The sequence below is a fragment of the Humulus lupulus genome, chromosome 6 (genome assembly GCF_963169125.1).
Source record: "Humulus lupulus chromosome 6, drHumLupu1.1, whole genome shotgun sequence".
NCBI classification, from domain to species: Eukaryota; Viridiplantae; Streptophyta; class Magnoliopsida; order Rosales; family Cannabaceae; genus Humulus; species Humulus lupulus.
The window spans coordinates 217,307,871-217,328,425 of NC_084798.1; the positions used below are offsets into that span (position 1 = coordinate 217,307,871).

At 30.6% G+C, this 20,555-nt stretch overlaps 4 protein-coding genes across 8 annotated transcripts; 3 read left to right on the top strand and 1 right to left on the bottom strand.

Moving 5' to 3' along the window:
* Nucleotides 1-598: 598 nt before the first annotated feature.
* On the top strand, nt 599-4,031 carry LOC133783318 (protein NOI4). 2 transcript variants are annotated; one of them, XM_062222912.1, is made up of 3 exons: nt 599-745; nt 2,614-2,799; nt 3,679-4,031. In XM_062222912.1, the coding sequence occupies exons 1-3, from the start codon at nt 740-742 to the stop codon at nt 3,721-3,723; spliced, it is 237 nt and encodes a 78-aa protein (XP_062078896.1). In that variant the 5' UTR covers nt 599-739; the 3' UTR covers nt 3,724-4,031. The 2 variants fall into 2 exon arrangements, with proteins under 2 accessions (XP_062078896.1, XP_062078895.1); XM_062222911.1 differs by having other exon boundaries at nt 604-745; nt 2,611-2,799.
* Nucleotides 4,032-5,881: 1,850 nt separating this feature from the next.
* Nucleotides 5,882-8,192, top strand: LOC133783320 (transmembrane emp24 domain-containing protein p24beta2-like). Of its 4 annotated transcripts, XM_062222916.1 has the most exons (6): nt 5,882-6,077; nt 6,282-6,298; nt 6,400-6,594; nt 7,099-7,285; nt 7,391-7,498; nt 7,906-8,192. In XM_062222916.1, exons 3-6 carry the CDS (start codon nt 6,400-6,402, stop codon nt 8,037-8,039), a joined length of 624 nt encoding a protein of 207 aa, XP_062078900.1. In that variant the 5' UTR covers nt 5,882-6,077; nt 6,282-6,298; the 3' UTR covers nt 8,040-8,192. The 4 variants fall into 4 exon arrangements, with proteins under 4 accessions (XP_062078900.1, XP_062078899.1, XP_062078901.1 ...); XM_062222915.1 differs by lacking the exon at nt 6,282-6,298 and having other exon boundaries at nt 5,883-6,077; XM_062222917.1 differs by lacking the exons at nt 5,882-6,077; nt 6,282-6,298 and adding an exon at nt 6,182-6,216.
* Nucleotides 8,193-8,662: 470 nt separating this feature from the next.
* Nucleotides 8,663-15,265, bottom strand: LOC133783319 (cellulose synthase-like protein E1). The gene is made up of 8 exons (XM_062222913.1): nt 14,980-15,265; nt 13,724-14,054; nt 12,767-12,916; nt 11,893-12,024; nt 11,228-11,440; nt 10,914-11,132; nt 9,868-10,215; nt 8,663-9,271 (listed from the first exon to the last, which is right to left on the bottom strand). Exons 1-8 carry the CDS (start codon nt 15,255-15,257, stop codon nt 8,717-8,719), a joined length of 2,226 nt encoding a protein of 741 aa, XP_062078897.1. The 5' UTR covers nt 15,258-15,265; the 3' UTR covers nt 8,663-8,716.
* A 2,005-nt stretch (nt 15,266-17,270) lies between these two features.
* LOC133784506 (cytokinin riboside 5'-monophosphate phosphoribohydrolase LOG5-like) lies at nt 17,271-19,595 on the top strand. The gene is made up of 7 exons (XM_062223824.1): nt 17,271-17,393; nt 17,517-17,614; nt 17,750-17,780; nt 18,220-18,319; nt 18,432-18,502; nt 18,599-18,742; nt 19,374-19,595. The coding sequence occupies exons 1-7, from the start codon at nt 17,277-17,279 to the stop codon at nt 19,467-19,469; spliced, it is 657 nt and encodes a 218-aa protein (XP_062079808.1). The 5' UTR covers nt 17,271-17,276; the 3' UTR covers nt 19,470-19,595.
* Nucleotides 19,596-20,555: the final 960 nt, after the last annotated feature.

The window sequence follows — 20,555 nt, forward strand, 5'->3', positions numbered from 1 at the left end:
TTAACACAAAATGATTTTGTTTTTGTTTTAAATTGTTAGTTTAGTAAATTATTTGTAAATTTAGCTCAGAAAATTTTGATCAAAATCGAGTTTAGGGTTCTATTTGAACTATTTTACAAAAACACTGAATCCAAAAAATTATTTGTCAAAACATATAATCCAAACATGTAATCGGACAAAATAGATGTTATTATTATTATCATGAGATTCATATCAAACAAAAGAAATATATATTTTTATTTATATATGTATATATCATGCGTGTATCTACAAACTTTTATTTATAAGAACTCATATTTTTTTTTTTTGGTTGCAAGGGGATACGAATCTATAACACGATTAATTTAATTAATAAATTAAAATACAATTTAAAAAAAAATTATATTCTATTAGAGACATAAAATATTAATTAAAAATTATAATGCCAGCTAGTCAATGTACTCCATGCGAGTGTGAAGTAACAACAACGACAACAAACGCCGTTTGCCAGCTCATCACTCCGTTCCGTTATCTCCTTTCATTACACCAATACTAAAACGACGCCGTTATAACTCTTTTGTTCTCGTTGGAAGAAGCTAACTCCGTCAATAAAAACCGTTAACCTAAACTCTCTCAGATTTCATATTAGGCCCATTTTCTGACCCGAAGTTCTCTCTCTCTCTCTCTCTCTCTCTCTTTCTTTCTCTCTCTAAACAGTCATTTTCTTTTCCCGGAAAAAGTTCCTTCTTTGAGCGAATTCATGTCGGTACGTAATCTCTTTTTTTGATCAATTTAAACAACCATGATTTGTGTAGATATATATTTTTGGTGAAGTTTATTGGGTTCGATTCGGTATCGTTTTTGATCGAGTTCTGGAGCTCGTACGTGTTGATTTGCTTACAGTTTATCAGGATTATTTTAATTGTTTTGGATTTTCTTTCAATAATCTGTTGATTTGGGTGCTAAATTCTTGTTTTTGTGAGGATTAGCATGTGGGATTTCGATGATTTGGGATTCAAGATTGAATTTTTCATGTTAGTGGAATTTTGTGGTGGAGTGCATTATTAATTTAGCTTTATTTTAAAGGTATTTCCTTTTTTTCATTTGATTTTGAAGGGTGTAAATGGTTTCAATTTTTTAATGTGGAAATTAAATTTTGCTAATAATGAAGAAATTTATTATGGTCTTTGCAAATTTGGTAATGTTTTTTTAGATTATCCACCTGCTTAGTTTTTTTTTTCAACTTGATTTAATGCTTTTTTCAAAACAAGGGTTTTTATTTTTCATTTTATTGTTTAAAATTTTCCTTTATTGTCACTAATTTGATTTGCTTTTTGCTTGTTAGAGTTCATGTGGGTCTGAATATCTGTTGAAATTACTTTTACTGGTTATTCAGTTATCATTGTACTTCTTTTAGCATCTTACTGAACCCATCTGACTTTACTCTCTATAAAGTCAGCAAAGTCAGATGGGTTATTTACTATTCTATTTTTTTGACTCAGTTACTTATCCAACTGTTTATGGTAACTGATATCCAAAATTACTTAACCTTTTAGATTTGTATTGGTCTAGCATAATATAGGCTGACTGGAAATTTTTTGGCATAAAAAGTTAAATGGGTTACTCTTCAGTTAATTTTGGGTCTGTCTATACATGGATTTGAGCTTGTAATGGTAAGGTTGTTGGGTTTAGGCATTCTTGCATGAAAAATTTAAGGTTAGAATAATTCCAGTAATTTGGGATTCGATTGTGTTGTGATATCTGGAGTTTCCCGAACTCTTAAAAATAATTAAGTTAGACAATGGTTGTTCTTTCCCTCTTTCAAAAGATACCAAGGATAAATCATTGTACATGTCAACTTTTCCAGTTTTGTGTCTTCTGGCATATTGAGGATGGTGAAGGAAAATTAGTTGGAGAAACTTTGTTTATATGGACAGGTGTAGATCTGAGAAGGGCTGAGATGCCATGTAATATAAACTCTGATCCAAGATTTCATGTCAACATTTGAGAAGGACTAGTAAACTTATGAACGAATGACCAATTAAACACGTGTGGATTCTTAGGAGGGCTGAGATGTTAGTTATAAAAATCTTGTATATCAAGATTTCAGGATTTGAAAACGGTTCTTTAAAGTTATTAACTATGACTGACCAATTAACATATACAGGTCTGTACCAGATTGGTTCTGTTATTTATTTGATAGAGGCAATATTCTATCTAGAACCTCATGGGGTGTATAAAATTATTTATACTCACTGTGGCCAGGAAGTTTGGAGATGCTAGCTTTGTCCTTGGAATCTAGCTGTGTATGATTTTCGGAGATTGTTGGAAATAGTGGTGATTAATGTGTTCATAATTATAATTTTGAGGTTACTGATAAGCTCTTATTTGTTATACTTGCTTGAGTCCTTTGTTATTCTGCTTGCAATGGATTCTGCCAGACCCTTGTTCTAACAATAGATTAATGGCATACGTTTTGAATGAAAACCTTTTTTGTTTTTTTTTTGATAAATGTATTATTAGTTTAATGAGAGATAGCAAGGAGGATTACTGAATATGAGCTCTTATATATTGTTTGGCTGTTCTTTGCTTACTTAACTCAACATATAAAATTGGTGCAACTTTTTCAAGCAGGAAAAGGGTCGACCGCTACCAAAATTTGGTGAATGGGATGTTAATGATCCTGCTTCAGCCGAGGGATTTACTGTAATCTTTAACAAGGCTAGGGATGAGAAGAAGACAGGAGGCAAACCTGAATCACCAGGAAAGACTGATTCTAATATCAAGCCTGCAGCAGATCCTGCCAAACCTCCTCAGTCTGTAAGTTGTTGTTCTTAATGGCTTATTGGCTTAATGATTTTATCGCCTTTTCTTAATGGCATGGCAGGTGGCAAGCGACAATCTTAGTTGCCCATTAGTAAATGTTGGTTTTCTGTAAAAGTGGAAAGCTTTTCCACTCTAGTGACTACTATGATGGACAATTACTATAGCTTTCAAATGCTTATTTACCATATACCATTGGTCAAACAAAATCAATTCTAGTTGTCTTATGATTACTTACTGATGGAAAATTTAAACCTCTTCTTGCTCTTGTTGGTGCAAGATTTCAACTTTATACTGCTAAACAGTAACTGGTCAAATTTTGGCCATCTTTTGTTTACTGATTGGCTTATTTTCCCAACATAGATCTCGGATTAGGTTCAAGTCCACTGGGATGGCCTCTTGATATAGTATTTGCAGAGTGTTCAGACTCTTAGTTTGACCCAGACACTTAGATCGGGGATATTCGAGGGTATGTGGAGCAGGCCCAAAAGAGGTTAAAAAACAAAGTCAAGGCCAAGCAAGACGAAGAGTCTGAAGAACACTCTGTACTTGCGATATAAAGAGGTCATCACAGTGACCTTGGGCTTGAACCTTATATTTGGGGAACTTAAGCCAATCAGTAAATGACGGGTCGGGTGGCTAAGATTTGGCCTCGAGATGAAATTTTGCACCAACACATGTCATAATAGTTGAGTTCATTCAATATATCATATGATCTGTAAGACTCATCCCTGTTTGGTGCATCACTCATTTTTCTATTTGCTGCTTTTAATAAACTGTGAATGACTGAAATCTCAGGTGTTCCCAAGTAAGCTAATTATCACTTAGAACATCTTCATGGGCTAATTTTGTTACCTTTTTTGCTTGATATTTCAGAAAAAATGGTTTTGCTGCATTCAAGATCCACCTGCAGAGTCCTGAAAAAGGTGGTCTTCTTCTTTTTCTTGTTCTCCCCAAGAAGCTTCTTCCACAAAAGAGCAATATTGTTTTTTACAAGTTGCTCCACCAGATTTTTACATACAAGGTAGGAACTTTAGATCAGTGGATGATGGGTGGGTGGGTGCTACTGGAATTTTTATCTTCTGTGCTGTAAAATTAGAGTTGTGAGTGAGTGAGTGAATGAGTGAGTGGGGAGGAGTAAAGAAAACAACAATAACACTTGTTGTATCTATATAAATATACTGTCTTTATGTGGTGATTATATTGGATGCAAAGTCTGTTTCTCCTTACCTCTCAATATGCTATAATCTTATTTTCATATAATTCCTTCTCCCATTCTTTTTCTTTCCCTTCTTTTTAGTTTTTTAAGTTAAAAAAAATTGTTTTTTTTAAAAATTATTCTAGGTAAAAAATAATGATACATGAAAATTAATTGCATGACAGCTTGAGGTAAAAGTATGTTTGATAAAAAAAAAAAATTTAGTTGCACAATACAAGAGAAGGTAGTTTTATTTTAACTTCAAATGTAATTTTAGTATGTTAATTACTTTTTCTTCAATTTAACCTTAAAAATACATATAAAATACATTACCAATGTTTACAAAAGTGATTAATTATCAATTATAAACTAAGTTATATATATTTAAAAATTAATTTCTGAAATGCAACACCAAGACTATTTCTTAAATTTAACCTTAAAAATACTAATTTGTACTACTATTCTATTAAAAGATAATTTATTTAATGAAATTAAGATAAGTTGTTTGGTGAAAATAAAGAATAATTTAGGGTATGATTGGTTTGCGATTAGAAAACTATATTTTTGAAAAGTGAGATTCTAAAATGAAAATTTGAATTTAGTGACTAAAAACATGTTTATGAAAATGTGATTGGTTCAATGTCAGTAAACTGTTTTTGAGTTTTAAAAAATTGAATCTGTGATTGGTATTAAATTTGAAAATATAATAGAAACTAAAATATATGGGATTTTGGAAAATAATTTTACAAAACTGAGAAAACAAGTTTTTCTCGTTTTCTATTTTCCAAAACAAATTTTGGATACAGATTTGAATTTGATTTTAAAAAACAAACTACCAATCACTAATTATAAAGGATCTCACTAATTTTAAAGATTTGAAAACATAAAATTGGATCCTAATAAGATACCGATCGGACCCTTAATTCATGAAAAAGTATTTACAAAAGTAATTAATTATCAATTATAAACTAACTTAAATATATCTAAAATTTAATTCTTGACATGAACACGGTCAATGTGGGAAGTGCAACAACAAGGCTTGCAAGGTAGATTTGGTCAATGATAGGCTTTGTGAATAATAATTGTAAGTAGTTTCAGATACAAGTAATATTAGGCACATAATTATTTTATACATAACATACACAAAGTGGCATATATTTTAAATTACACATAAAAATAGTATACTCCCACCTTCATTGATTGGAATAGTATAAAAAAATTTATGATATTTCTAATAGCTCATAAGAAATTTCCAAAACAAAAAAGTGATTGGCTTTCATATCAAGTTAAAAGTGACAAAACATCATCATCTTAATAAGTGGTCTCCACTATAATTATTTTTAGTATAATTTAAAAAATACCCACTTTTAAGATTAATTAACCAAAAATAGCCACTAAATATATTTAGTTTAATATTACTCATTTTTATAATCACATTTCTCGTATTACTACTTAAAAAGTAAACTGTGAGTGTTTGAGCAGAAAAAATGGTATAACATGAATAATAACTAAAATACTGAATAAAAAAGTATTTTTTTAAAAATATAACTACAAATAAAAGAGGGTCACATAAAATGGTTACCCCACTTAATTTTTACATTGGTTTTTCAATTAATAACAAATTATAACAACTGTTCTTATTAGGTGGCCTAATTAGAATCATCCAATCTAAAACGACATGCGTTTAGAAGCTAAGAGGTTCCCATTATAATTTAGGCCCATTAACTCCCCATTATGGGCCGAACCAATATAAAAGAGGCCCAAAAATGATCTTTAGTCCCCACCATAGATACCGCGTACTTGAGAACACTCAAGAATCTCCACTCTAAAACGACATCTCAAACTCAAAACACCTAAATCTTGACAGCACAAACTACTTCGATTGAAACTCGAGTTTTTATGAGCTGTCGTTTTACTTATCAAAATTGTTTACCAAAACCAAGAGCTTATCACCACCACAACCAGATCGATTCCAATACATATATTGTATTGTATACATATCTATACAAAAATCACATTCAATCATAGCTTTCTTTTCGGGCTCAAGTTTATATTCTCCGAGATCAAAAGTTTCAAGGTGAAGTCTTTTTCTGTAAAGTTCAAATTTTCATTTTACTTCTATACAAAATTTTCTTTAAATTGGCCTGATTTGAATTCCGGTCTCTTCGCATGTTGAAAAAAAAAAATATCCCAATTCAAATCTAATTCAAACGAAGGTAGAAATTTTAGGTTATGAAATCTCTTCCCCCCTTTTTTGACTTTTTCATCTATATTTTTCCAGGTTTTGATTGATTAGAGGTGTTGTTCAATGCTCACTGTTTTATGGGTTTCAATTTTTTTAAGGGGAAAAGAAGAAAGATGTGATTTTGATTAAGAATTGTGTATGAATGGATGTGCAGATGAAAAGGGGTTTATGCATATTGGTGGCTTTTTTGTTGAGTGTGGAAGCAGCTTTTGGAATCAGATTTGTGGTTGACAGAGAAGAGTGTTTTTCTCATGATGTTCAGTACGAAGGGGATACTGTCCATGTCTCTTTTGTTGTCATCAAGACTGATTCTTCTTGGCATTATAGTCAGGAAGGAGTTGATCTCGTGGTAAGCATTATGTATCTATATCTATATATATATATATATATATATATATGGTTCTTGTGTATGTTGACTTTGTTAATTTCTGCTTTGTGCTTATGTTGTTGCTTTGAGAATCAGTAAACTATAACAATTGCTTGCTTTGTTGGAATTCATGGGAGATTCTAACCTCATACCTTGTGGGAGTGTTTGTTCTACCTCTCTTGGGTGCTTTGTTTAGAATATATGAGTTCGTTATTTGGGGTGTTTTGGTATATAAATTTTCTTTTGAAGATGGGGTTTTCAGGGTAGAGATTATGAGATTTTTGAATCAGGATTGTGATATGTGAGGGAGATTAGAAGAATTGTTCTTCTAATTTGGTCATTCTTGTTAAAAATCTTTTCTTTTGTTTAGTTTTGGATCTTTTCTTGAGAATGCATAAAGAGAAATCATATGGTTGTAATTCTCTGATTGAACTATGCTCCTTTGCGACACATCTTTTACCTATTTTTCTTTTTTCAATTTCTTAGGTGAAAGGACCAACAGGGGATCAGATTCATGATTTTCGTGACAAGACTAGCGAAAAGTTTGAGTTTGTGGCTCAACGAAAAGGAGTTCACCGATTCTGTTTCACTAACAAGTCTCCTTATCATGAAACCATAGATTTCGATGTACATGTTAACCATTTTTCTTACTTTGACCAGCACGCAAAAGATGGTAAAATTTTATCATTAAGAATATGGATTGGATTGGATTTAATTTCTTCCTGGGTTTCTCTTAAAGAACAGTGCAGATTTACATGAGTTTTGTGTCAATTTGCAGAGCACTTGAACCCTTTGTTAGAACATATTCAAAAGTTGGAGGAAGCTCTCTACAACATTCAGTTTGAACAACATTGGCTTGAAGCTCAGACCGAACGACAGGCAACAGGTATCTATCTGTCTAATTTGGTTTGTAGACAGGAATTTAAATGTTTTATCTAATTCGGTTTCTTCCTCGTTAGATAGATAGGGATAAGAGAATTTATATATTTACAGTCGATATTGTCAAATGAGAACGTTAGTTCATGTAATTTGTTTACAATCAGACGGATTTTGATCTAGTGGGTACATTTTTTTCTGTCTAACAAGTTTAGACTTAGTTGCTATGTTTTATAATTCAAGAACCATTTTGCCAAACCATGTATAATATAGGGGCTATCGAGCCTAAAATCCTTTTATCTTTTATGGCATGTGATTATCTTTTTCTCGAGAAACCTTTGGACAACTTAACTAGTCTTAAATTCGAGAAAGAGTATTCTCAGCGTTGACTAAACTCTTTTACAACTCTTATTGCAGTGAATGAAGCAATGGGCAGGAGGGCAGTTCACAAGGCGTTCTTTGAATCGGCCGCGCTAGTAGGTGCGAGTTTTCTCCAGGTTTTTATTCTCCGTCGCCTCTTTGAAAAGAAGCTTGGAATGTCCAGAGTCTAACCTTGGCAGCAAGCACAGTAGTAGGATAAATTTTCATGTTTTTATAAAACCCTGTCCTAGCCAGGGTTGTTAAGTTATACACTAGCAAATTTGAGGATTAATCAACTTTTTTTAAGCCCTTGAGGTGGGATAAGCTCTCAAATTTTCAACTAATTCTGAGTTTTTTCTTACTTATAATTATAATTTTTATTCTTACCTAGAAATCCTCTAAACTTTATTGAGCCCAAATTCAACATTGGGATTCCGAAAAATGAAAAAGAAATAGGGGTATGCGGTAGATAATGATCTATCTTGAGTCTATATTTTTATACTTATTAACTTAATATTCCTTTGAGACTTCTGATACTTCCAAGGCAGTCTCTGCGTATTTTGCTTGTGCTTGATACTTTCCGATTATATATGAAATCTTCTAATTATTAAGAAGATTTATTGTTTTATCAATGTTCTTGGATCAAAACAAAAACCCCTTTTGACCAAACCATACAGAATTAGTTATATAGGTTCTTAGGAGGATCTAGAATCTGAAAAATTTCGAGAACGAACCACAAGTCTGATCATTCGAACTTCTTTTGTTATAATTTGTTTTTTTTTTTCCTCATTAAATATAATTTGAAACAAAAACAGAAGGGTATGAAGCTTGCATAATTGCAGAAAATTTACAGCAATATAATCATTGTTCAATACACAAATGTAAAACAAGTACAAGCAAATAAGGCAAATGCAACTGATTTAACTGTCAGGGAACATGGCATCTTTCCCTTGTCCTTTCTCAGAAAAAGGCCTTGGTACAAAGGCAAGTTTATTAGGATCAAAACCCCACACAGCAAAATCTGCATAGGCATTGTCTCCAAAACTCTGGCAATACCCTTTCCCATGACTGCTTCTTTCACCACCCCAATAAAGCAGTAGAGGTTGAGCATGGCAAGTACTGCAAGTATGGTGAACATCGGCGAGGCTGTCCCGAATTCCATAATTTCCTTCTCAAACCTCTCTGAAACATCTTCGTCGGTCACTTTGGCCGTGATTACAAATGCTGACTTGGTGATTCCGAGCAAGTTTAGAATCGTATCGATGAAGGCGAATAGGTAGGAGGTTGTTCTTTTGTATAGCCAAATTCTCTGCTCATTCCACCAGCCTAGGAGTGTCCCACCAGACCATAGAAATTCTGCTAAGCTGTATGTGTACTTGGCAAGAACCACATATACAAATGGTATAATCCATGGACTAGACACCTGAAATCATATCAAAATAGGACTTTGTTGAAGTAACTTGTGTGAAATTTTGTCAACAATCATAAGGGGTTTTAGAATATCTGTTAAAAGTTCTTGAAAGGAGGTCATTTTTTCAAATGACATTAAAAAAAGGGCATGTAACCATTTGATACTCTGTATTTTTGCAAAGTATCATTTTGGTACCCTCTGTTTTCAATAATGCTCATATAGTACCCTGTATTTTAAAATCGTACATATTTGGTACCCTAAACTCAAATTTAATTAATAAAATTTTACCAATTTAATCAAACTGCTGTCAATTATGTAAGTTCCAAAATTTAAATTTAATTACTTAATTACATATAACTGATGACAGTTTGATCATATTGACAAAATTTTATTTATCAAATCTGAGTCTAGGGTATCAAATATGTATAATTTTAAAATACAGGGTACCATATGAGCATTATTGAAAACAGAGGGTACCAAAATGATACTTTGCAAAAACATAGGGTACCAAATCCTTTAAAAAAATGATCTATTTTCACCAATTACTCTAAGAAAGGACTTTGGCAAAATCATCAATTACTCTAAGAAGGTTGAGATGGTATTATTACCTCTGGAAACAAAGGAGTGGCCTTGAGAAGGTAAAGTGAAGGTATGAATGAGTAATATAGAGTAGCCAAGCAATTAGGAGCCCAAAGACAATAGCAGCAATATCCAAGTTGAAGACCTAAGCTGATCTTGTTGTAAGCATACCAAGCTGGACTGTATTTGGACAACAAGATCTGAAAATCACCTTCTGACCATCTCTTGTGCTGCACTAGTGTCTGGGCCAATGAGGTTGGAGCCACTCCTAAGAAAGCTGGTCTTGATGGAGTGCAATACACTGATTTCCATCCCTGGCTTTGGATTGATAGCCCTGTTATCACATCTTCAACTGGGCATCCATACTTCAATCCCATCTGTTCATCATGAGAAAAACAAAAACTTGCATCATCAAATTAATTTTTATAAAGAGGTTAGACTTTCTTTTTTCTGGGTTAATTTTTATAAATCATTTTTACTTTTTAAAAAAAAAACTATTTTAGTGTATATATGTTGTACATATATATATGTCCTGTTTGACTGAGTTTCTGCTTCCGCTTTTAGTTTTTCAGGAAGTTTTTTCTGAGAAAGCTGTTAAAGCTGGCTTATGTTAAAAGAGTTTTTCAAAAATAAAAGCTGAAACTCAGTGATTATCTAACTAGCAGCAGAAGTGCTTTTTGAGCTTCAGAAGCCCAAAAACAGCTTTTAAAAGCCTAGCCAACCAGGGCCATAGTAGATAAATGGTAGATTTTTAATATATATTGGGTATATGTTTAGTAAAGATAAAGAAATCATATTTTTGTCATAAAGTAACTTAAAAATAGTATGTATAAAGATTATTAGAGACTGCAATAAAGTTTAGAAAAAATTAAAAAAAGGGTCAGAAAACTCTAAAGACAAATTCATAAGACAGGGTATATACTCATTAGTGGTACTCAAAATCAATATTTTGGCCTAGAATATTGATTGAAGCACCTATAATTTGAGCACCACACACTAATATTGAAGCTCTAATATCATTAACCATTAACCAAAGCGAGCGAAAATACATATATAAAAAGATTAACAAACCTACCTCTTTTCCCCAAAGCGAGTTTTTCTCACATGCAATACTTGCAAGATCTTTAGCTTTCTCTTCTAGCTCATGAACACTTTCTCTTTCTCTGTTTTCTTTCTTCTCTTCCTTCTTCAACTCGGTACCGAATTTTCTTCCGCAAAGAACATCTCTTCTGTGAAAGCAGCCACTTCCAATATAAAGGGGCCCTCCATAGCCATCCAAACCATTGAATTCCACCTTAAAAGATCAAGGATATGGAAAGTTAGACTAAACACAAAAACTTGTCATAAAGTAAATGGTTACTTGTGTCCAATGGTATTGAATTGACTCACTTCTCTTATCACTAGAAGATCACTGCCATACAAATCATTCTTAGTGACATTCTCAAACATCTGTGGGAATTGTACGTATGCAATCTCATGGCCTTGTTCTTCATCCAATAAGAAGCAAAGGGCATCTTTTATGGATTGAGAGTTGTTTGTGTACATATCACAGTCCACATTTAGAATGATTTCTCCATTGCTAATCTTGGAAGATACTCTAATCTGCAATAGAGATTAATAACAAAAACACAAACATTGAGTGTGACAAAATAATTTTCTTATTCTAAATTTCACTTTTGAAAGGTGCATAATCTTGAGTATAGGCATGTTAGACCTTTGTCTAACGCACTTGATCAAAATGAGCTTGAAATTTTAAAAAATACATTTTTATAGAGTTATTTTGTATTTTGACATAGTTTTGATAATTTTCTGTAAAATAGGTTTTGTCTAAAATTTTGACCAATTTTCTAAAAATTTCGACTAACTACCTATCTGAAAAATTTCAACCACAATGTCTAGAGAGTCGGATGTTATTTTACAAAAAAATATCAAAATTAAGTTAAATTGCAAAATAACTTAAAAAAATAATCCATTTTGTTAAAATACATTTTTTTTTATATATATTTTATATTAGTCCTCTACCATATATTTGGTTAATTAGTTGATTATTATACCAATGCATTCATAGCTCCAGCTTTGAAGTTATGGTGAATATGTGGTCTTTTCTCTCGAGCCAAATATACTAAAGCTGGCAGTGTACAACCAGCAACATCTCTGTCATTTGATTCTTTCCCATCAATTATTATCTGTGAAATAATACAATCAAAGAAGAAAAAATCAATAAAGAAATCGGAAAAAGAATATTATTTCTAAGCTTTTTCTATTAATAAAAGAAACATTACAACACAGCAAAAACACCATAAGAAACGTAACTTTTCATGTTCACTGCATTTTATATATATATATATATATTCAATTTAAGTTTGATTGGTAGGGCTATGTAGTGTTATCGACTCGTTAATAGTTTTCAGTGCAATTTTTTATGACCGTGTATAGTGTAATTATTTAGAGCATTTTGCAAATTTTGAGAAAATTCAGAATAGTTTACAGTACCGAAAACTATGTTCAAACATGTTGCTTTCTACGCACATAAAAAAAATTAATCACCCGTGCAATAACATATTTGAACCTAGTTTTTAGTATTGTAAATTATTCAGAATTTTCTAAAAATCTCCCTGATGCTCTAAATAGCTACAATATACACGGTCATAAAAAAAATCGCGCCAAAATCTATTCAAAGATCAAGAACACTGAAAGCCCCACCAGTAAAGCATAAAGTGAAGCCTATAAACAAGTTGTCCTATATATAAATATGTCACACAATCAATTTTTGGAGGATATAAAAGAAATTTGTTTGTTTTGTTGTGATTGTGAGTGAAACCAATTTTCATAAAAATACAAAGATGTAGAAATAGAAATAAAAAAGAGCCCTTTTTCCCCACTGAGATCTAGAATTTACTAATATATATATATATAAAATAATTGTACTTGAAGAATGGTGTCATGGTCACCCCTGGACCAATTTGATGAGTCCCAGTCAGAGAAGGAGAAACTATTATGTTTTGACTTGTCTTCTTCTGATAATTGGCCCCACTTTGTGACATCCTCAATCCTATTTGCCATCTCTTCATACAATTTCTACACCAAAGAATTGAAATCAAACTTGGACATGTGATTATATTAATTGTAATAGAAACTTGGATTATTAAACACTTATAATATATAAAGAGTAGGTGGTGAAAATAATTCTTGTTTCAAGTGTTTTCAATAAGGTGTCTGAAAGTCTATTTTGTAAAATAAAATGGGAAATTTTACACTATATGTCTTATAACATAACTATTTTTGTTAAAAATGTCAACATAACTTATTCTTCCAAATGTATGTCATTTTTATTTTTTTCTGGGACAAAAACACCCCTAACACTAAACACTCTCATCCGAGCCGTATTTTATCATTTCTCTTTCGGTAGAATTTTCTGTCACACCTCACATTCTCACTATTTCTCAGCCGAAACTCTCTCAAGCAATAAAATAGGATTTATACCTTTATTGACCTGTATTTTGTCCCATTATCTGTTTAGACCCTGTATTTTGATAAATTCTTTTTTAGACCTTGTATTTTGTAAAATGATTCAACTAGACATCTAAATCTAATTTTGATTTTGTTTTAAATTGTTAGTTTGGTGAATTATTTGTAATTTTTTCTCAAATTTTTTTGACAAAAATCGAGTTTAAGGTTTTATTTGAACCATTTTACAAAACACAGGGTCCAAACAAATAATTGGATAAAACTAAATACAGGATCCAAACAAGTAATTGGATAAAACACAACGTCCGAAAAGGTATAAACCTGATAAAATACCTAACCTAAACATTTGTTTGATCAAATTATAATACATATTGTTGAACCAAACTAAGATGATACCTTTCAGATTGGACTACTTACCTTGACAGTAACAAATGAACGAGCTTGATCAGAATCTTTTAGAGAAGGTAACAAAGAGATGGACCTGAAATAGGCAGCTGGTGACCTTGGCTCTATCTGAAATTTCTTACAGTATGGAATCCAATGCTTGGCAAAGTTTGCAGCCTCCAATAGTGCATAGAAAGTAAGATCAGAGGCTCCATCATCAGACAAATACACACTCAGTTTCTCAGTTGGATAGTCATAGGCCATCACTGATAGGACTGTGTTTATCACCATTAATGGTGGCTCTATTGTTGGGTCTGCTGTGCATACAAATATGTCCACACCTGGTAACTCACCATCATCATATCTGCCATATATACAATATTAATTCACTACAACTTAGTATATAACATCTTATATATATACTTGCATGATATTGAATCACATTTTCTAACTACAAGAAAAAGTTCGTTTTCAACGGCTAAAACTGCTAAAATTGACTTATTCCCGTGTTAAAAACTGACAAGAATCACGAGACTCCATCTAAAAACTAATTGGTAATTGGTGGAGTTACACATATTCTTATTAATAGTTTAATTTTCTTACACTTATTTCATGTGGGATACAATAGTCTAATAAAAACTGTCGAGATAAGATACTACCATAACTCGACAACTTAGTAAATAACATCTTATATATATATATATATATATTTACATGTTATTGAATCACATTTTTTAACTAGTAGTTAAAATTGCTGAAATTGACTCATTCCCGTGTTAAAAACTGTTGAGATAGGATCCCACCATATCTGGACAACTTAGTATATAACATCTTTATATATATATATATATACTTGCATGATATTGAATCACATTTTCTAACTATGAGAAAAAGTTCTTTGAGAAAAAGTTCTTTTTCAACGGTTAAAATCGCTGAAATTGACTCATTCTCATGTTAAAAACTGTCAAGTTAGGATACCACCATATCTCCACAGTTGTTACTGCAGTAAAATTTTGTTCTCTTTAATATTTTAAATATATTAAACCAAAAGAGTGTTATAATATAGTCTAAAATTTTGAATTTTTTTTTATAATAAAGTCCCACTAAAAAATAAAAATAAAATTATTAGTCCCCCAAAAATTAAATTCTAACTCCATCACTGTATAAACTTGGAAGCAAGAACAAGAAATATATAGCTAGACAAATATTGTTAAATCTGTATTTTGTTATATATTTATATATATATATGAACGAGAAAGAGAAAGAGAAAGAGAGATTATTATTAGAACCTTTGAGAGAGTCTGTCCTTGAAGGTGGTTCTATAGACTTGGTTCCAACGATGGGATTGGGTCAGAATCCAGTAGAAACCAAACCAGAGCTCAGCTCCAAGCAAACCAATCCAAGCCCATCTTCCATCTTGGTCTTGTTTTGGTATGTAACTCAATCTGTAAAACCATATCACACATATTCCAACGAATATAGATGAACCAAATACTCTGTATATGATTCTTCCTTTGGCTCTTTTGGTCTCAAACAATGGCAGTTTGTGATGCTTTTCCATCTCCATTATTCTTCTCTTCTCTCTTTTCTCTATTTATTACATAAGATATTTATATTATTATTATTATTATTATTAGAGTTTATATAATTTTAGATATTATATTTTGTCTTATTAATTGTTTGGACTTTATATTTTTACAAATTATTTTTTTGAGTCTATATTTTATAAAATAATTCAAATAGACCCATAAACTTGATTTTGATCAATTTTTTTTTAATTAAAATTATAAATAAATAATCAAACTAATAACTCAAAATAAAAATACAGTCATTTTGCCTCAGAATATTGTTGTTATATTTAATATTTTTTTCATCAAAATCAGGTTTAAAAGCCTATTTAAATCATATTATAAAATACAGAGTTTAAAAAATAATTTTTTAAAATATAAAATTTAAATAAATAATAAAAAAAAATACATGGTATTAAAAAGTATAGATTATTATTATTTTTATGTGAGGGTCAACAATAGTGGTTGGAAAAGAAGAAAAGTGAATCTTACCAAATATATAATATTTTTGAAGACATGTTACGTAAGGAAATTGGCATTTACTAGTACTTGTCCAATGTGAAGTGTAGACATGTATGGAATAGAATATATATAGTCACAAAGCAACACCAAACACAATAATGAAATGAATAGTGCTCTTCTTTTAGTTTAATAATGATTCTTCTAAAAAGACATTTTATATTGATGTATATTATATCATACTAAAATAGCATACACACCATGGTTGACCCTGAACTTTAGGACCAATGCAAATTATGGTATTTTTATTAAAAATTATGAGATTATACTTTTTTGGATCCCGTGTTTTGTCTCATTACTTGTTTGGACTTTGTATTTTGACAAATTATTTTTTGGACTCTATGTTTTTGGATCCTATGGTTTTATTTTAATCATTTTACAAAACATATGGTCTAAAAAGTAATTTGTCAAAACACAGGATCCAAACAGATAATTGGACAAAACACAAGGTCCAAAAAAATATAAACCCAAAAATTATATATAAATTGGAGGCCTTTTGTATAAAAAAAAATAATGATATTTTTAAAATAAAAATTGGGCTTTTTTGTTTAGGGGCCTTAGGCACAGGTTTAGTCTGCTTATGCCATGACTGGCCCCATGTAAAGCTATTAAAAATAAATAAATAAATCAAAATAAAATAAAATTATTTAACTTAATTTAATTACAATGGGTGGTTTTTGAATGAACAGTCTGAAACTGAGACCAGTAGTCTGATTAAACGGTGTAGAAGTTTGAAGTTGAATTTTTGATCAAAAGAATCAACACTCCAAACACTAAGTTGTATGTTAATTTTGATTATTTTCATGTAATATGTATTTATGTGCTATAAAATTTAAAAATAAAATTGTAAATTTTGTCCCATATTAACTAGAAAATAATTTTTCTTTTAATTCTTTCGTATATAAACTCTTCTATTATAAAATTAAAATTTAGGCGATTACCAAAGGTTTTGGTTAGACCTATCAATTTTGTCTAGGGATGTTGACAATAATAATTATAACAAAAAAAAAACAGTCAAAATATTTATGGAAGAGGAATCCTATACAAAATGAACTAAATATTATTCTAATAAAATAAAAACTTATTTTCATCACTAATAAAATATTTATATAATATTTGGATATATATATTTTAGGTGTACAAATTATTACTCATTAATTAATTACTTTTTTTTAGTTTTTATATAATCATATTGATTGAGATTTGAGAACTAATTAATGAGGATCAAATTTTGAGATCTTGTGTGTTATATTTTGCAATATTTAAAATTTTAAAACTTTATTTAACTATCAGATTTTTTAAAAATCAAATCAAATCCAAGTCCTTTTAATATTTGGCTATCATCCTGAATCAATTAGGAGCTATAAAGGTAAAAGTTCTATATATATATATATATAAGATTCCATAAAAATATATATGTATATATATCTATAAAGAAAAATGATGAAAACGAAAAGAAAAAAAGAAAAACAAAACCAAAGAGATCAGAAAATTTAGAGATGGAGGGGAAGGTGTTAATAAAATCAAAGTTCAAGTCTGTTTGTGTGTTTTGTGGGAGTAGTAATGGAAGGAGAGATTGTTACAGAGATGCAGCCATTGAACTGGGCCAAGAGCTGGTATATATACATTATTTTCTTTTTCTTCTCAATACTAAATTAATTTCAATGTTTTTGTTTGGTGTAATAATAAAGTTAATTTGTTGTTATTATATATATATATTTATATATATGTGGTTACAGGTATCAAGAAAGTTGGAGCTTGTGTATGGTGGAGGCAGTGTTGGGCTAATGGGTTTGGTTTCTCAGGCTGTTCATCGTGGTGGAGGCAATGTCCTCGGGTATATATGCATACAATCACAATAAAAAAGATGCTTTATATATATATAAATACACCTTTTTAGCTAGGCTTCACATCAAATATATACATATGTATGTTTATATATATGTCATTTGTTGTTATTTATGTGTCACAGGATCATTCCCAGGGCTCTTATGTCTAAAGAGGTTTGTATTGTCAGCTGGGTTTTCATTCTTTTCACAGTACATATATATATATATATATTTTAAAATACTTGAGTGAGTGATGCTATTTGTCACCTGAATGTGTCCATCAATAAGATGTGATACCCTTAATTAGTTAGTAGTGATTATTAATTTAAAAGATATGAAAATCGATATTGGATTTCACCAATAGCGGTATATGACAATTCATTGTGGTATTTGGTACCTTAAGGTGCCAAATACTATAAGAAATGACACTCTGTAATTGGTTAATAGTACTTATTAAATTAAAATGTGTAAAACTCGATATTGAATTTCACACATATATAGCAGCATATGACACATCATCGTGGTATGGGTAATTCTCTATTATTAATGGTTTTGCTTATTATATGATTATTGGTAAAATGTGTATGCATGGATGTATTTGGAGTATGATCAGATAACAGGGGAGACAGTTGGTGAAGTTAGGCCAGTAACCAACATGCATCAAAGAAAATCAGAAATGGCTCGCCATTCTGATTGTTTTATTGCTTTGCCAGGTCCCATATATAATCTCATCTCTTTATTATTCCCATTTTTCCCTTTTAAATCTAATAATGAAACTATATATATATATATATATTTATATCTAATGATAATCTTGTTTTTCAGGTGGGTATGGAACACTAGAGGAGTTGCTTGAAGTGATCACCTGGGCTCAACTTGGTATCCATCACAAGCCAGTAAGCTCACATCAGCAAATTTTTTTTTCTTTTCTTATATATGGTAAAGTCTCTTAATTAATTATCCTTGTATGAAATATTAATAATAATGTTTAGGTGGGTCTGCTCAATGTGGATGGCTACTACAATTCTCTCCTAACTTTCATTGATAAAGCAGTCGATGATGGTTTCATTGAGCCCTCACAGCGCCACATCATAGTCTCTGCTCCCAATGCCAAAGAGCTTGTTCAGAAACTCGAGGTGGGTCACCTTAATTTTGTTTCTTTTATTAGAGCATCTCCAGTGTAGGCAACGCTCCCAGTCTTGGACCAAAAATAGAGTTGAATAATTCATATTATGTTGACTTTGGGACCCGCGTAAATAAATGGCAACACTGTTGGTGTTAGCGTTGCTGATGCTCTTAGGGTTTTGAAGGAATTGAATTCACTTTTTGATTATCGATTGCATTTTAAGTATTTGATTGTGTTGTGATCAGGAGTATGTGCCCATGCATGATGGAGTCATAGCCAAAAACAGAGTTGAATAATTCATATTATGTTGACTTTGGAACCCAAATAAATAAATAACAATGGTGTTGGTACTAGCGTTGCTGATGCTCTTAGGGTTTTGAAGGAATTGAACTCACTTTTTGCTTGTCGATCACATTTTAAGTATTTGATTGTGTTGTGATCAGGAGTATGTGTCCATGCATGATGGAGTCATAGCCAAAAACAGAGTTGAATAATTCATATTATGTTGACTTTGGAACCCAAATAAATAAATGACAATGCTGTTGGTACTAGCATTGCTGATGCTCTTAGGGTTTTGAAGGAATTGAACTCACTTTTTACTTATCGATCACATTTTAAGTATTTGATTGTGTTGTGATCAGGAGTACGTGCCCATGCATGATGGAGTCATAGCCAAGGCAAGGTGGGATATGTTGAACAACAGCAGTAGAAGCTATGAAATTTCATCAAAACTATGACTAAATAACAAAGCAAGTTAGGGATGAGAAAGATGGTTTAGTCTTTCTTTGCTTTTCGTCTAATGTTTTGGGTCATAGATCAGATCAACAAATACCATACCATATTGGTATTTGGTAATAGCATAATGGTTGACAATAATGGGCTGATCTATGTTATTATATTATATCTTTATATATAAAAAATTGTGCATCTAAAGTTTAATTTTTATAAAAACTATTGATAATATTTTGATTTAATTATTTTTAATATGCCTAAGACATTCTTTTATAATATATGACAGAATTTATTTATTTAAATAAATAAATAAAATAGTAAATAATATATTTTCTAAATAAAACTAAGTAAACGTACATTGCATATTACTTTTATCTACAGTGTATATATAAAAGAGATTTTAATGGTTACGTAATCACGATGGTTATATTTTTAGGGACCTTTTATAGATGATTTTAATAAATTATCAATATATAAATTTTCATTTTTGTCTCAAACAATGGCAGTTTTTTATTTTGAGGCTTTTCCATCTCCATTATTCTCTACTCTCTATCTCTCTTTTCTCTTTAGTACATAAGATATTTAGAGTCACAAAGCAACACCAAACACAATAGTGAAATGAATAGTGCTCTTGTTTTAGTTTAATAATGACTCTTCTAAAAAGACATTTTATATTGATGTATATTATATGATACTAAAATAGCATACACAAAGAAAATGGAAAATAAAAAGTCGTATGAATGTGTAAGGCCAGGATGGTATTTTTATAAAAAATTATATATAAATTGGTATTTTTTTAAATTAGAGGAGGCTTTTTGTATATAAAAAAAGGAGTTTTTTCATAAATATAGCTTTTTAGTCCTTAATATGCAAAAATATGGTAATTAAACTTTTTTTAATTTGTATGAACAAATTTAATTAAAAAAAAAATGGCATAATAATTTTTTACAAAAATATAGCATAATAATGAATTTTTTACAGAAATATGGAAAAAAAAATCCCATAGAAGAGAATACAAATTTTAAAAACCCATAAAATAATACTTGTAAAAAAAAAAAGCCATATTTTTTAAAATTTTATTAAAAAATTCA

Coding starts and splice junctions, on each gene's coding strand:
- LOC133783318 (XM_062222911.1), top strand. Junction 2,800..3,678: donor CTGCCAAACCTCCTCAGTCT/GTAAGTTGTTGT, acceptor TTGATATTTCAG/AAAAAATGGTTTTGCTGCAT.
- LOC133783319 (XM_062222913.1), bottom strand. CDS start 15,257: ATGGAGATGGAAAAGCATCACAAACTGCCATTGTTTGAGACCAAAAGA. Junction 11,441..11,892: donor CTGGAGCTATGAATGCATTG/GTATAATAATCA, acceptor TCTCTATTGCAG/ATTAGAGTATCTTCCAAGAT. Junction 10,216..10,913: donor ACTCGCTTTGGGGAAAAGAG/GTAGGTTTGTTA, acceptor CATGATGAACAG/ATGGGATTGAAGTATGGATG.
- LOC133784506 (XM_062223824.1), top strand. CDS start 17,277: ATGGAGGGGAAGGTGTTAATAAAATCAAAGTTCAAGTCTGTTTGTGTG. Junction 17,394..17,516: donor TTGAACTGGGCCAAGAGCTG/GTATATATACAT, acceptor ATGTGGTTACAG/GTATCAAGAAAGTTGGAGCT. Junction 17,615..17,749: donor GGTGGAGGCAATGTCCTCGG/GTATATATGCAT, acceptor TATGTGTCACAG/GATCATTCCCAGGGCTCTTA.
- LOC133783320 (XM_062222914.1), top strand. CDS start 6,388: ATGGATGTGCAGATGAAAAGGGGTTTATGCATATTGGTGGCTTTTTTG. Junction 7,286..7,390: donor TGACCAGCACGCAAAAGATG/GTAAAATTTTAT, acceptor GTCAATTTGCAG/AGCACTTGAACCCTTTGTTA. Junction 7,499..7,905: donor GACCGAACGACAGGCAACAG/GTATCTATCTGT, acceptor CTCTTATTGCAG/TGAATGAAGCAATGGGCAGG.